Source organism: Ammodytes marinus (genome assembly GCF_949987685.1).
Source record: "Ammodytes marinus genome assembly, chromosome: 4".
Classification (NCBI taxonomy): Eukaryota; Metazoa; Chordata; class Actinopteri; order Uranoscopiformes; family Ammodytidae; genus Ammodytes; species Ammodytes marinus.
The window spans coordinates 15038272-15054624 of NC_137233.1; the positions used below are offsets into that span (position 1 = coordinate 15038272).

The 16353-nt window shown below is 42.8% G+C and overlaps 1 protein-coding gene across 1 annotated transcript in view; it reads left to right on the top strand.

Moving 5' to 3' along the window:
* cacna2d2a (calcium channel, voltage-dependent, alpha 2/delta subunit 2a) overlaps positions 1-16353 on the top strand; it is a gene marked incomplete at its 5' end in the record, with an annotated part of 142254 nt that overhangs the window by 57628 nt on the left and 68273 nt on the right. Inside the window, one exon of the mRNA XM_080025334.1 lies at positions 12232-12291. Coding sequence (XP_079881460.1) covers positions 12232-12291 — 60 coding nt within the window. The remainder of the gene's footprint in view (positions 1-12231; positions 12292-16353) is intronic.

Consider the following 16353-nt stretch of genomic DNA (forward strand, 5'->3'; position numbering starts at 1 on the left):
TACTGAAGCAGCTTGAGCAGGGAGCCCCAAACTTCTCTTTCCCGGGCCACATCAACCAGCTCTGACTGGGGGATCCCGAGGCGTTCCCAGGCCAGCGTGGAGACATAATCCGCCCCTGCTGCTCCGATTCTCTGGCCAATCTCACGCTCCATTGTTCCCTTACTCGCAAACAAGACCCCGAGGTACTTGAACTCCTTCACTTGGGGTTAGGACTCATTCCCTACCTGTAGTAGACAATCCATCGGTTTCCTGCTGAGCACTATGGCCTCAGATTTAGAGGTGCTGATCCTCATCCCAACCGCTTCACACTCGGCAGCGAACCAATCCAATGAGAGCTGAAGGTCACAGGCCGATGATGCCATCAGAACCACATCATCCGCAAACAGCAGAGATGAGATCCTCATCATTGACCTTCGGCCTAGGGTGCTCTGGTACCATATACACTTATGAGTATCTTTATGTTCGAACATGGTGTTTGTTATATACCAACCATGACCAGCACAGAAGTCTAACAACAAACGACCACTCAGGTTCAGATCGGGGAGGCCGTTCCTCCCAATCCCGCCTCTCCAGGTGTCTCATCATTGCCCACGTGTGCGTTAAAGTCTCCCAGCAGAACTATGGAGTCCCCTACCGGAGCCCCATGCAGGACTCCGTTCAGGGTCTCCAAGAAGGCCGAATATTCCGAACTGCTGTTCGGTGCGTACGCTCAGACAACAGTCAGAGTCTTTCCCCCCACAACCCGGAGGCGTAGGGAGGCGACCCTCTCGTCCACCGGGGTAAACTCTAACGTAGTAGCGCCCAGCCGGGGGCTTGTGAGTATCCCCACACCGGCCCGGCGCCTCACACCTTGGGCAACTCCAGAGAAGAATAGAGTCCAACCCCTGTCCAGAAGTACGGTTCCAGAGCCAAGACTGTGCGTGGAGGTAAGCCCCACCAGATCTAATTCGTAGCAGTCCCGCACCAGTTCCGGCTCCTTCCCCCACAGCGAGGTGACGTTCCACGTTCCCAAAGCCAGCCTCTGCCGCCCGGGTCTGGTCCGTCGTGGTCCCCGCCCTTCACTGCCACCCTTAAGGCAGCGCACCCGACCCCAGCGGTTCCTCTGATGAGTGGTGGGCCCATCAGTTGCAGAGGAGTGTGTTGCCACATAGCTTATTCGTGCTGTGCCCGGCCGGGCCCCGTGGCAGACCCGGCCACCAGACGCTCGCAGGCAGGCCTCCTTTCTGGGCCTGGCTCCAGACGGGGGCCCCAGGCTTCCTCCGGGCAGGGTCACTCTTCCTCTATTGTGTTCTTCCATGGGGTCTTTGTGAACCATTCTTAGTCGGGCCCCTCACCTGAGACCACTTTGCCTTGGGAGACCCTACCAGGAGCACTAGGCTCCGGACAACACAGGCTTTATAAGGACGAGCCTCAGCAGAATGATCAAACATCAACATTGTTTGCCAGATGTTCAGAGCGTTATCGTATTAAAAACCTGCTAGCAAGCTAGTTATGCTCAGCCCAATGGAAACGATCCTCTTTATTTGTTAGTCAGAAACCATTTACTATATATACAAGTGTGAAAGATCATTGGAAATAACTTATCATACTGTATCTACAATCTGAGCCTGATTAAAGATCCATCTAATATTGCTTTAGCTAATGGAATTTGAGTGTTGAGATATGCCTAGATAAACTAAACTGTACATTTAGGGAACAACATATACATGTATAGACATGTTGCTTTGGACTCATTTTCCTTTTTTAAGACAATGACAGTTTCACGACAACATATAACAGCAAACATCTGTGTGAACTGTTGTAATGTAAGTGTGTGAACATACTGTGGTAAACCATTGACTAGTTATTAGAGAAAACCTCATCACCTTTCATATAGCTCCACAGTACACTGTGGGTATTTAAATGCCGGGGCACTTAGCTCCATTTCTCTCTTGTAAAAAAGATCTCCTGTGGGAGAGATAGACAGTATGGTGGGGTGGGAGAGGATGAGGGGAACAGTGAGATGAAGGCTGGATGGAGAGAGAGAGAGGGTGATGAGAAGAAGGGAAGTGAGAGGGATTAATTGTTCACCCAGGAGAGGAAGATAACATCAGATGTTTAAAAGCCGCCACAACTAATCCTGTCATTTCTTGGACTAGAATAATGAAAATGGAGAAATGATATCTCTTGAAGAACTGGAAACCAAGCTAATCTGTATGCCTGTAACGAGCACATGTTTGTGATTTCTAAACGGTCTACAGATTATAGTATACTTCTACCCACATGCTATAATTTTTCCAGTGTGATGACTGCTAAAAAAATTGCGTTTTTTTTAGGCACTGTTGGTGTTTTACTGTATTACTTTATAATTTCCTCTGTGATTTGTATATACAGTATTTCTTTAATCCTTAAATATACTATATTCAAAATAATTTGCAAGGGAATGACACATATGTATTTTTCCTCTGTGCAGCAGCCAGGCATTATAAACCATATCACGTTTTCAGAAAGAATGATATCAGTGTTAATGCATGTTTGAGTCCATTAACTGCAAATCGCATATTTATTTTACATTACTCGTGACAATTTCCCAAAGCAATACCATATGGTTAAGCTTGGGTGTTTTATTCATTTTATTACATGATGAAAATCAACTTAAATTGGCTCCACTGTAAGATAACGTATTCGTATTGCTCAATGTGTGTTTTTATTATTATTTTTTCCCTTTTTTTATCATTCAGGAGCCTGTTGTTGCAAAATATACTCAAAAACACAAACAATAGGCATACATGGGTATCAAGAAAAAATATTGTGTGAATTTGGTCATTTGCTGCATTTCAAAGGTTGCTGTTCAATAGCTGACTCTCCAGTTGTACATGTCAGAACCTTATGATAAAGGTGACAACACATTTACTGTGATGGATTACCCATAGCATGCAAGGCTGTCAAATTTCATGCCACACTTAAATGAATGTAAGCCAGCCACGATGCCCTCCAGGTAGAAAATCAGTCATATAACATATGGTGCGCTTTTTGAAATCAGTCAACGGTAACATATAGAATTCACCGTTTGTACTTAATGGGCTATATCATGGCTATAATCATCTGCATTCTCCTTAGAAATCCACTCCTGATGTTTTCTCTACTGGACCAGCTCTCTTTGCTCTCCTATCCAATCAGCTCAGTCTTCCTCTGTGACCCACCACCTGCCTGGTCTCTTCAACATCCCTCTCCACCCTCTGGTCCCGCAGCACCCCCCATCCTCCCTTGTCATATCTGTCAGACATTCAGTCGCTGGTGTTGCTCTAGGCTTCAAATTTAATTTGGTTTCAACCTGCTGTAATTGCTTTGAGAGACGGCCGTGAAGGCATGTTTTTCCTGTCTTTATGTCTGCTGGACTACTGGATAGAGACTGTGTGTGTGTGTGTGTGTGTGTGTGTGTGTGTGTGTGTGTGTGTGTGTGTGTGTGTGTGTGTGTGTGTGTGTGTGTGTGTGTGTGTGTGTGTGTGTGTGTGTGTGTGTGTGTGTGTGTGTGTGTGTGTATGTGTATGTGTTTGCATGGATGAATATGACTGAAGGTGTGTTTACATCCTGAACAATTGCGTGGCCACACACTGTCAATGATACAGTTTGTCATATACCAGCTGCTGTCACTGGACTCTTTGGCACATTGACAAGGCTTTTGTCACACGCCATACACTTTGTCAGGAAAAAAGGAGGGGGGGGGGGGCTTGACATTACAAAATATATTTTTGGTAATGCATCATGACCTTTTAGTAGATTAATAAACCCAGAATGTGTCACTGATTTTGTTATTTTATCAGCAATCTTAAGCAAGAGGCACGATGATTGAAGTAAAGGGCAAAAATAAACTGTTTGCCCTTGAACTGCAGTCAGTGCTGAGCTGAGGTGAAAGGGAGGTTGCTAAACTGATGTACTGAGATAATATTGGTATTGCTTTGTGTGAAAAAAAAGAAGGGAACAAATGCAGCTGCCTCCCTCTCTGTTCTCTTATTCATATAATACAATGAAAAATGTGTGTCTAACATTAGCTTCTCACCTCTTTATGAGAGTAACACAAAATCCCCTGATCACGCCTGTTTTTCTGTATTTTGGATACATCCCCACAAACAGATTCCTCCCTACCCCAGCAACCTTTCCAACTGTATTTGCATCCAAGATCATCAGCCAGTTTGAGTATGCCAAAGGAAAGGGCACCGATAATATAAACCTGCATATAATTGATTGTGTGATTAGTGAGAGCGATTTTGAGCTGATTGCAAGTGTAACAGAATGTACGTACATCTGTGTGGAGTTTGTTGGGTGTTTTGTGACCTGTTGGTGATTGAAATGTGTCTTGTGTAAAATGCATTTAACACACAATCACGTACGCTGTGATGATCATGCTTGGCTTCCCAAATGAGATGCTGAGCAGTTTCAGCCCCTGCTATTGTTCTCTAGCTCAAACCGAGAGTTTGTGCACATAATCTGTTTGTTTTGGCATCAATGTATTTTTTTTGTCAATATGTGATACAAATAAGATTGTTGAAATCTAGAGTGCCGGTACACGCATCAGCTCTCAGTCTTGTTCTGTTGCGTTGGTGTCGCACTCACCTCTGATCAAGGAGACATTTCTCCTGCATCTTGATGCCTTTACGCTAAGCTCCTCCCCACTCAGCCGGCCGGGTAGGAGTACCAAACAAGCAGTTAAAGCAGGCAAACACACACCTGTTAACATGGTGATGTAGCAACTACAAGGGCAGTCATGTGCTCCCGTTTTTCTATTGGAATGTCACTGGGAATATTTTGACTTATTTATTTTCAGGGAATGCAATTTTCTCTTTCTCAGTCACCTGCAAGGTAGATGAATGAATACTTTATTCCGGACTCAAAGTTCATACAGGCTGCTAGAGAAATAATACGTCTGAATATTTTAGTTATTATTATTTTTTAAATGTCCCCTTTCGGCTCCCTTCCTCTCTTCACTTCTGTCTCTGTTGTCCGACTGGTGCCAGTAACAGCAGGAAAGGCCAGGCAGTAGTTTGGGCATGTCTGTTACAATCAGTCAAACAATGAGACAGTGAGCCAAACCAGCCAGAGTTCATCCTGGCACCATCTCCACCTGCACGCTCACCCTGAGCCCCCTGCTGGCCCTTGTCTGTAGGACACACTGCTACCTGTGATCAAATCTGTGTGCTGTTTACACTGTGATGTTCCTGCAATGACCTTGTTTGACCTCTCACGTCTTCTAGATTTGTGCTGCGTGTGTTCATCGTGACCTGTGTGTCCGTGTGTGTGTGTGCCTGTGAGTAAACAATTTCGATAGAGCTGTGTGTATCGTTCTTCCAATAGGAGGTATAATTGAATTTATAGTAGCAGGCCTAGTTGCGTCGGTGAATGATAATGTGCAGCACAATGGTATTCTGCCCCGTTCTGTGCTATGATGAGTCTCCCACTTAGCTCTGAAGGCTCTGTGGTTTGATGATGAGCAGAATGCATGCATATTATTTCAAATTGAGTATTTCAAATGAAACAAAAACTGCCCCTATTAGAACAGAATTTATATTGTTTTTTTATAGAGATACTTCAGCAGTCAGTAATATATTAGTAGATAATAGTTTGCTCCTGTGACAGTTTCTCTAACAATGGTATTTTGATTGTATCCATAGGCTATACAGTATTAGAAACTTAGAAGTAGAATGATCAGTGGGCTACACAAGAGCTTCTGATCAAGGTTTTCTATATCCAGTGAAACTCTGAAGAACCATTTACGTGGAAGTTTAGCTGAGAGCTGCCGTATTGTTCCTGAGTAAAGACAGCTGCCTCTCTCGCACCCATTCAACTACACACAGAAGCATCAGCACAATGTTGGCAATCTATAGTGGAAATATGGTGTGTGTCTGTGGGCCTGTGTGTGCATGTGTAGCGTGAGGTTTGATTTTGAAAAGCTGGCGAGTTGCTGCTGTGGGTAGGTGACAGCTCGCGTCTTCCAGATACGGTCTCCGTGGAAACAGCAACGTGGAGTCGGGAATGAACTGAGATGAGTGGGGAAATGCAATAGAGAGTGTTAACATTTCCGTTGTGGTGGGGAAAGATTATGATGGGGGGGGGGGGACAAAGGCAGGGATTATCTCAGCACATGCTACAATAGCGCTACACACACAGCCTCTGCAAACGGGCACTGCCACGGGGTGCTTTGGATCACAGAACAAAGACAGGGTCTCCCACCCACCCATGCAGATCCTCTGTCAGAGTTAGCTAATAGGGACTACAACGCCCAGCTGCCAGCAGCAACTCAACCAGGGACCTGGAATTAAGGGTCATTATTTCTACTCATTATGGACGTCAACATTGTTTGGCCACTCTGAAACTCTGAGGAGAGCCTCTTCTTGTTATCGCTGGCTGTCCTCCTCACAGTAGTTTGTTCCCCGAGCTGGAAATAGGATGTTATGTCATTTCAGCCATGCCACTGACAGGACTGTGTACTAACACAGGCAATATAAACCTGCTCTCAGGATTTCTTCCTATTCCACACTGCGTTGCCAACAAGCTCTTCCCTACGTGAAGTCAATTAAACAGGTTTTGAAGTTGGTTTGTGGCTGTGATGTTGGAATTAATATGGCGTTTGAGGAAGGAGAAAGTTTGAGGGCAGTAAACTGAGACAGATGGAGAGAAATGGAGTACAGCATATATGATTGCAGGATAAAACAGCCGAGCGAGGAGGAGAGATAAAAGAATGGCGGGAGAAAGAAAGGTGGTGGTGGTGGGGGGGTGGGGGGGGGGTGGCAGCTGCATCAAGGGTGCGAGGCAAAGTGAAAGTGAGTTTGTCTGTGATGTTTTAAAATTCTGGAGTGGAAAGTCCCTCCATCTGTTATTGTGGGACGGTTCTGACTCAGTGATTCTTATGATTGGCCTTAATCCCGGCCGAGTGGAGAAGACAGAATGAAGAGCTTAAAGCAGACTGCTCCACTCTGACAGGGTCCACTGGCTGCTGCTGCTGCTTCTCGGGCTCATTGCTATGCCCAGTCTGCTGCCCCCTAATGGGGTAACTGCTGCATGACAGTGCTCTTCTCTGCACTACCACAGCACATGAAGCAGCACTTAAGGCCATGGCACAGTGCTGACATTTTGATGTATTTTGATGTTGGCAGCCATTAAAGCCAGCAGTTTTCATTCAATCTTTACTGCTCCTTGCCATGTCAGTGATGATAATGACCTTATATGTCTTCATACAACACAGAAGCAATACCGCCCACAGATATAATATGTGTTTTACACCCCTTCTAGTAAAACATGCCATTGCTGATGATTCTTCCTGATCTTGTATATGTCACTATATAGTGTGAAGATGTAGTGTCTAATGACGCTGTGTCTAGATATTTAATAAAAAAAAATTGGGAATGTGAGAAGTACCCTTAAGAGAGCAGTTCTATATTTAGACGTCTTTCTTCAAACAGCTTAGAGGCTTGCCATTATGATTGTCACTGTCCACGGCAGCCAATCATTGTAAAATTTACTAAGGGTCCTCCCTCGAGGCGTAAGTCTCTCTGAGAAGGTTAAGTGACCTCAGCAGAGTCATTTCACAGTCTTTTGGTCCCCAAGGTGACTTAAGCGTTTGCAGAAACCGAGCTGAGGGGGTCATTTGGAACATGTTGAGTACCGCGATTCAAGACTGCAATCACACGTACAGGCCATGTCTTGTTTTCTCAAGTGTCCTCTCGCTCAAACGCACACATCATGGGGCTGTTTTGGAGTGTTCCTCCGGATCACACAGACGACAATGTGGTGTGTCGAGTGCCCTTTAAGTTAATGCTCAGTGGAAGGGCCTAACAGGCTGCAGCAATCACACAGGCGGACCGCTGTCGAGTTGGCGTTCACCACAGCATGACGCTGTCTGTCCCTTGTGTGCTGTCATTCCCCTAGAAATAACATGACTTTGAGTGATTAAACTGCTCCCCTCTGGAACAGCAAATGGAACAGTTATGAATATTAAAGATCCGAATCGCCTCATGCTGAGCTTTTGGTTATTTTTTCTTTCCCCCTGCCGTCTTCCTGCTCTGTTAGTTCACATTGAGGCAGCGCAGCTTTTCACCGTCGGGGTTCTTGGACAGCGAAAACATCACCAAGCAGCAAAGTCTGCGGTCAGGCTGTTTGTACAACTACGCCGTCACCTTTACCATTATGTACAAATGACACTCCATTGTGTGTTGTTTAAGGCCGTAGACCTTGTGGAGGTGCTTCACATGCCACTATCCATTACAGAGTTGTGTTTATGGTTCTTGACCTTGCCTGAAGGCTCAGTGACGAATGGCCCATCATGTGATACATTTTGTGTCAAGGTTACAATGGCGATAACATGAGAGGGCCGTGCTTGCGTCGTCTACTCTTGCGGTGTCTCTGTGCCCGTATGCTGTAGTGTTATTTGCTGTGTTGTGTGGGCCTATACAGAGCTTATCTGTGCTGTACTGTGCTGATCTCACTATGCTCATCCAGGGCTCTAAGCTGCTTGGGCTCCAGCCACCAGCATAGATGATATATCCCTGCCCCCCTCCTTCCCACATCTCTCACTCTGATTCATTGGCGTTTTGTGTTGCCCATCCATCTGGGCCAACACAGAGGAGAGAGAGACACATGAAGACACATGGCTGTTTTGGAGCAGGGGGACTGCATTAAACTGCTAGGGAAGAGATACGGTCCCAGAGAAATGGTGGCCTACCAGGGGGAGAGGGAGGAAAACACAGAGGGAGAGGCAGCTGGTAAAACATAAGACTAAAAAAAAGAAAGATGTGTGGGCTACTCAGGGGGAGAGAAATGGATTTTCCAAAGGGGACAAAGTAGAGATTCTTACCGACAGATTAAATGCTGAGAGAAAGGACTGTGCCAAAGGGATGAAAGGGTATCTAGATGAAAGATCATAACAGAGGGTTGAAGGGGGAAAAAATTAAATGGAAACAGTTCTGCATATGCAGCTTAATATTGGATGTCCTCAAAAAGAACATAATGCATATTGATGAAAAAAAAAAAAAAAAAAAACATACCAGCTGTCATGACAGAGGGAAATCATATGGCTTTAATTGTAATACTGATCTCAGAGCTGGAAATGCAATGAGATTATTGTTTAGCTGCTCAGTGTTTATCCCTAGCGGAAAGTGTGGCTCTGATAGTTTCACCAAGAGATTACGAATGTGGCGATCCTCTTTAGCAAGGCCGACCTTCTCTAACTAAAAGCCGCACAATTACTGTCTTTTCTCATGGACTCTTGGGTAATAATTTCAATGGGCTAATTAGAAGCTCATTCAATTCTTTCAGTCGCCCATTGTCTAGTTAGTAATTGAATAAAATGTTATTGTTGTTTTTTAAGACTTGTTCAGGTTGATTAAAGGTGTATGCAAAAGCATAAGGACACAGAGAGCAGGCTCGGAAAGAGATCCAGATTTTCTTAAATTTTATGTGACAAATTAGGTTTGTGATATATCGGATTATATACATACTTTAAACCATTATTCTCTACTAACGTACATATATGACATCCCTTAGAGCTGGCTCTAGTATTCTGGGCCCTGTGTTGAGAGGAGGTGCAGCTGTATTGTGTGTCTGTGGTCGTGAGTGTGAGGGTCTGCTGAGATGAGTTAGGTGGGGCTCTCAATATAAAGTCCGAGAGCTTTTAACTATAATGAGAGTTTATGTCTTGTGTGTTTCTAGTTGATAAAACGCCTCCCATGGTAGGAGACTGGTGCCTTCAGCGTGGCAATGCAAATGAATGAGCTGGAAACAGTAGCAGGGGTCTAAATAGGGTTAGTAATTTCATAGCCCTGGGACTCTATGGCTGATCGCATTATTCTGGGACAGAAACAAGATCGCCCCCTAGAGGCTCGGGGAAACCTAAATACTGAGGCATGAGAGGGAGGGATGTAGTGAGGGAGTGTGTGACCCCAAGGCTTCACCATAGTTTACACTTGGATGCCTTTCTATATGAGAAGCCCATATACAGTAAGCTGCTTCAAAAATAATCCTAAACTACGTCATGGGAAATGATGGTAGACTTTAAAGCACATCAGTGGGTGATGGTGTTTGATACTCATTTGAGATGAAAATAATACTAACTTTCATGTTACATACAATCATTGTTTACATCTACTTTGAATTGGATGCCATGTTTTGGACATTTCTTGGTCTCATGAAGGGACTTCTTCTAGAGAGCTTAAAGCCTATTTGTACACTATGCGTATGGTTTGCTGTTGGTCTATGTAGGTCTGTGCAGGTGTTAAAAAGTTAAAACAGTTTCAGTTGCCAACAAATAGGCAATCACAGTATCTTGAGCTATATTTACTTGTTGCTGTGGCGGTAACATCTTAACATAAGGCAAGTTTATTTATATAGCACAATTCAGACACAAGGCCATTCAAAGTGCTTTACAGGGGCAAGATTAAAATACACAATACATATTAGAAAAGCGAATGAATAAAACATTTAAAAACGAATGAATAGAAATAGAACATATACATTTAATAGAAATTACAGGTTAAAATGGAAACAGAAAAGTCTTCAGACTTGATTTAAAAGAGCTGAGAGTTGCAGCAGACCTCTTTGGCACCAAAGACAATTATTTCAGTTTTGTCGTTGTTTAATTGAAGAACATTTTGGCACATCCAATCATTGATTTGTTCAATGCACTTACTTAGTGCTTGAATTGGACTATAGTCTCCTGGTGAAATGGTAATGTAAATGTGTGTGTCGTCTGCATAATTATGGTAACATAATTTGTTCTTGTTCATAATCTGAGCTAGTGGGAGCATGTAGATGTTAAACAGAAGAGGCCCAAGAATGGAACCTTGGGGGACCCCGCATTCAATATTTGTTTGCTCAGATGTGAAATTGCCTATTGACAAATAGTAGTCTCTGTCCTTTAAGTAGGATTCAAACCAGTTTAGTACAGTTCCAGAAAGTCCAACCCAGTTTGCAAGCCTATCTAGTAATATGTTGTGATCAACTGTGTCTAAAGCAGCACTGAGATCAAGTAAAACTAAGACAGAACTTTTGCCACAGTCTGTGTTTAAGTGGATGTCATTGAGGACTTTAACCAGAGCAGTCTCAGTGCTGTGGTGTTGCTGAAATCCTGACTGGAAGACATCAAAGCAATTGTTCATTGCTAAGTAGTTATTTAGCTGTTGATAGACTACTTTTTCATTGATTTTATTTATAGAAATGGAAGGTTAGATATGGGCCTATAATTGTTCATGTCATATCTAAATTGTTCTTTTTTAGGAGTGGCTTGATGACTGCTGTTTTCAGCGCCTGTGGGAATACACCGGTGCGGAGGGACATGTTTACAATTTGTAGAACATCTGAGGCCATACAGCTAAAAACGGTTTAAAAAAAGCCTGTGGGCAGAACGTCAAGGCAACAGGAGGAGTTCAGCTAAACCCGTAACTTTTAAATCATAAGCAAACATGCCCTCTTGAATTAATATCTGCTTCTCATCGAGAAACTTGAACAAATATCTTGTTGGCAAACAAAATACCACCATGGGAAAGTACACAGCTCAAAAACTAACCTGCAAATGTCAAGATCGGCCAGTATGGATTTGAAAAAGTGTGAAAATACCTATTTTCCTTGTTACCACCAAGTTAAGTTACACTGTGTCCCACCCTTAGCCGCTTAGCTGTCAGTCAGACCAATACACATATTTCCACTTTAGCAACATGTAACACAACTACAGATTTGACCTCATTTATAATAATACAATTTTTGAAATATACAAATACAGAAATCTCCATTAAAAATGCCCAAACAAAATACATTTTGAGTAACAATTGGGTTCTTCCAAAGTCCTTTTAAAATGTTCTTTTAGCTGATTCACGTAGAAGCATTGTACAAACAGTTTTCGAGCAAGGCATATGGAACCATACATTGCTTTAATTTGAACTGGTACTATTGGGAGAAAAATATTGTTGAGTTTGGCAATCCCAAATCCTCTGAATTAACCAGTTCATTTAAAGCTGTAGCTTTTGTGGGAAACAATGTCGCCATTCCACTTTTTCCCATCTGCTTGTCTTTCTTTCTCTCTGAAATCCACACAGAAAGAAACACACACACACACACACACACACACACACACACACACACACACACACACACACACACACACACACACACACACACACCCACATACACACACGCACACACACACACACAAATCAATGTCCTATTGACTTCTGACACTCACACTGCTTATTTTGTGTTTCCTTGTAGAAACTGGCCAGGGAGGCGGAGCAGCTTCAGAAGGAGCATGAATGGCAAGACGGTGTGACGGTAAAGTAGGACACCAGCTCCAATCCATCCTTCTCCAAGACCTCTTCTTACGTTTTTCCTTTCCAGGCACACTGGTTTATATTCCTGTCTTCCTGCCAATTCCTATCTGTTTTCCAATTTCCTCAGTTTGGCCATGTCCCCCTCTTAACTCTTTAACGACAATGTGATCAGCATCAAGGAGACAAGGTGTTAATAGAACCTTATTTTATACACTAAGAAAAACAATTATTAACACAAAAACAGTCCTACATACACACAATAAAAAACACAAACACAAATATGTATACTGTACCCTCCCACCCCCAACACATTATAATTGCTTACTTTTGGGGCTCAAATTTTCATGGTCTTTTATAGCCTTCCAATTGTATTGTTTTACAGGCCGCATGCAGGTTGAACTTTGCATTCTCTTGCAGCTGACCTTTAAAACACAAGAGATCTGCTCTTGAAATCCAGAGGAAGGAGATATTGTATTACTCTGGTTTGTGTGCGATTGTCTGCGTGTGTTTGAGAGCCTGCGTGCACCACTGACTCTCAAATTTGCTAACACTCAAATGCCCCACAAACATCCATGCATACTGATGCACACACACACACACACACACACACACACACACACACACACACACACACACACACACACATATATTTACCCTCTCACCCAACAGATACACATGCACATTCCCTACTGTCATATCCTCTGTCTCCAGGGAGACGAGCTCGCTGTCATGGTACGCTTCCCGCAAATGGATTTTTAACCCAGTGCCCCCTGGGGGATATTTGAGAAAAGGCTTTAACTGATTTAAAACGAATAATTATGAGCTGTACTCCCCTGCACAGTCCATTTTTATTCATGGTTGCTTACACTCTTGAGCTGTAGTCTTGGCGTGGCTGGACTGCATCCCTCCCTCTCTCCCTGCTGGTCTGAGGGAGGGACGTGCAGCGCTGCTGTCCCTTCATCTTAGGCCTGAGGGGGGTTGATGGCTGCCTCTCCTTGCCCAACTCTGATGCACTTCAATCGGATGTGAAGCCATGCAGGAAGTGGAGCTTGGGTCATAGTGACCACACACACCACACACCTGTTCATAAGTAGCTGCATCCAATGTGGCATCAATAGCTCCTCAACTGGAAAAGCCAGCACTCTCTTTAATCCACCCCGCCCCTGCCAAAACTCCTCTCTGCCTTCTTTCTACTCTTACTCCTTTTTGAGTCGTTGCCTTTTTCTCCTCCTGTTTCCATCTCTCTTACAGTCCAGTCAACAGCCTCATACCCACCCCTCTGCACCTCCATCACATTCATATACATTATTTGATATCTGTACGTGTCCTTAATCAGGCATGAAAGCCATTGGAATATATCATTGTTGCAAATACTGCAAATTAATCCTAATGGTGCTCTTCTATTAATAATGTATCGGGGCTGATTTCATTTGCCTTTATAATCAGGCCAGGTAATGAATCTCAGCAGGGGCGACTGTGAAACCATTTAAAAATAAATCTCACAAGGGCAGGAGGAAGGGAGGAGTGGGAGAGATAGAAATGCAACATCCTTGCAGGAAGGTTTTTCCTGTTTGTAGATTTTGTGCTTTTCTAATTTCTCTTTGGGTGAACACTCCGCTGACTGACACTCTAATTAGATTAGGGCTGCATGCTCTTTGGGCATATTAGGAGAAATGCGTTGCATCTTAAACTAGCGGGTGGAGCAGTCTGTCAAATGAAGAGAAAAGGTGTTTATGCATGAGAGGCAGTGCGGTTTGATACAGTTTGTGTGTGTGTGTGTGTGTGTGTGTGTGTGTGTGTGTGTGTGTGTGTGTGTGTGTGTGTGTGTGTGTGTGTGTGTGTGTGTGTGTGTGTGTGTGTGTGTGTGTGTGTGTGTGTGTATTTGTGTGTGTGCTCCAGTGTGGGTTGGAAAAGCCTAATGTGGTTGTTTGTGTTTGTGGGCGATCGGGTATCTATTTGTATAAGTTTATCAACGGCAGATTCTGTACCTGGCCCAGCCCATCTGCTCGCTTCGCCAAACTGGTGACATCACAGAAACTCAATGACACGCCTGTTCCTCATAACAGCTGCCATAGCAGCTGTTACACATTGAAGCTTTTTCCTGGTCTAACAGGAACAGTTTTCTGTCCATCCTGACTGCTGGACATTATGGATGTCAAAATGTTGATCGTAACAACTGTTGTGCTGGTCGTTCAGGGGTTTGAATCCATTGGAATGAAATGGCCTGTGAAATAGACATTAAAGGGTTGGATTGCCGTTGATTTCTCAAGGTCAGGTGCCCATCCCTCTGTGACACTCCACTATTGTGTTGGCAACACAGTCATCCCAAGGCGACGCAGTCATTCCAGTGCTGCTTTGTATTACTCAAGAGGTTGAGGGGAGAACCAGCAACTTCATAGCCAAATATCAAAAAATATTTTCTGTTTCGTGAACTGCAAATTGAGAGGCAAAAAGCAAGAGCTTTATAGAAGCCTATCCGGACAAATTCACCATAACACTTATTTCTAATTCTTGTAATCCAGAATTGGATTATGAAACAATCCTGGGTCCTAACTTTGTCCTAGTATGATGTCTTTATTTACAATGTTTACAAAGAGATTTAAATGTTACTTTTCTCTAGAGAAAGCCAACATTATTACCAATTCTAAATTATTTATTGAATTTAATAGTTTTTTTTCTGTCCCAGAAATGAAATCTACCAAATACAATAATAGCAACCTCTTTATCAACGTCCACAAAATGGTGGTCTGCTGGGGAAGGCTTGGCCTGACACTCAAATTTCAAAATTGTACGCAAATACACATTTAGCATGTAGACGCTTGAAATGTCATAAGTCAGCAGCCCAAAGATGATGTAAAGAAAATGACTACTATTCATAGGATTTCTTCGCATTATCACTTAGATGACCGATGTTGAAATATCAATTCAATTATTGTGTTATTGCTAAAGGTTGAATGCCTGCTTACATAATGATCTCATAAAACCTTGGCCTTATTTAGGAGAAAAGAGATTTTTGTTTTTTGATTCTGAGATGCCAGCCAAATTTAGTAACTAGTAATGAATAAATATTGACTTTTATTTTATTCTTCTTAGTCTCTTTCTGAGTCAAGACTCTGTGGACTCATAATGAGAAATGCTAAAAAAAAGGGTTCAGTTATACACTAAATCAACCTTATTATACTTTACAAAACAAAGGCTGGTTATATAGGCCTACTGAAATTCACATTTCGGAAATTCTGAAGTATTGCTACTCTGGCAAAGTCTTTGGCATCTAAATTTTACCATAAGTTAGATGACGTTAAGCCTCCTGCCTAATGGTGAGGCTGGCTAAATATGCTAGGTTTTTCAGAAAATTATTTGGTGGTAAAAACAATGAAGGAGGAAATAACACCAGATTAGGTTTGTGCACCATATGCCATAAGTGGTATTGCCAGCTGGAACTAGCTTATTGTGTATGGCAAGCTGTTTTTTAGCTGTTTATTTTGACAAATTATATATCTTAAACTGCATTTCGATAGCCACAATATGATTGGTTATATCAGAAATAAGTCTTCAAAAGACAGGTTTCACTCCCAATATGAATCCATGTTTTTATAATGTATGCTAAAACAGCTTGGTGACATCTGTAATACCATTTTAGAATAACCATTTTATAAATTCTGACCCTAAAAATACATTTTGAGATATCTTAAATTATCGTCCCAACTAATCACAATTTGATTATGAATCATTTCTGAATTTTGTAGATATGTTACAGATTCTCTATGTTAAAGTGGATTGCCATTTATTCTTAGTCCAAATAAGAGAAAAATAATGAACTTGCAGAGGCTTCTGAATGTATGAGAAATTCTAAGCTTGTCCTAGTTTTGCTCAAGCCTTGCATGTGTGTGGGTTCAGTGACAATGACTAATGCTGAGGGTTTAGGACTGTGTAATGGTTTGCCTATGGTTTACCAATCTTTTCAGAAGGAAACAATATTATTTCACAAAATCATCACAAATACCCTCTGTGGGAAAATTCACAGTATTCAGCAATTCTATTACACTTTTTACCGGCCTTGCAA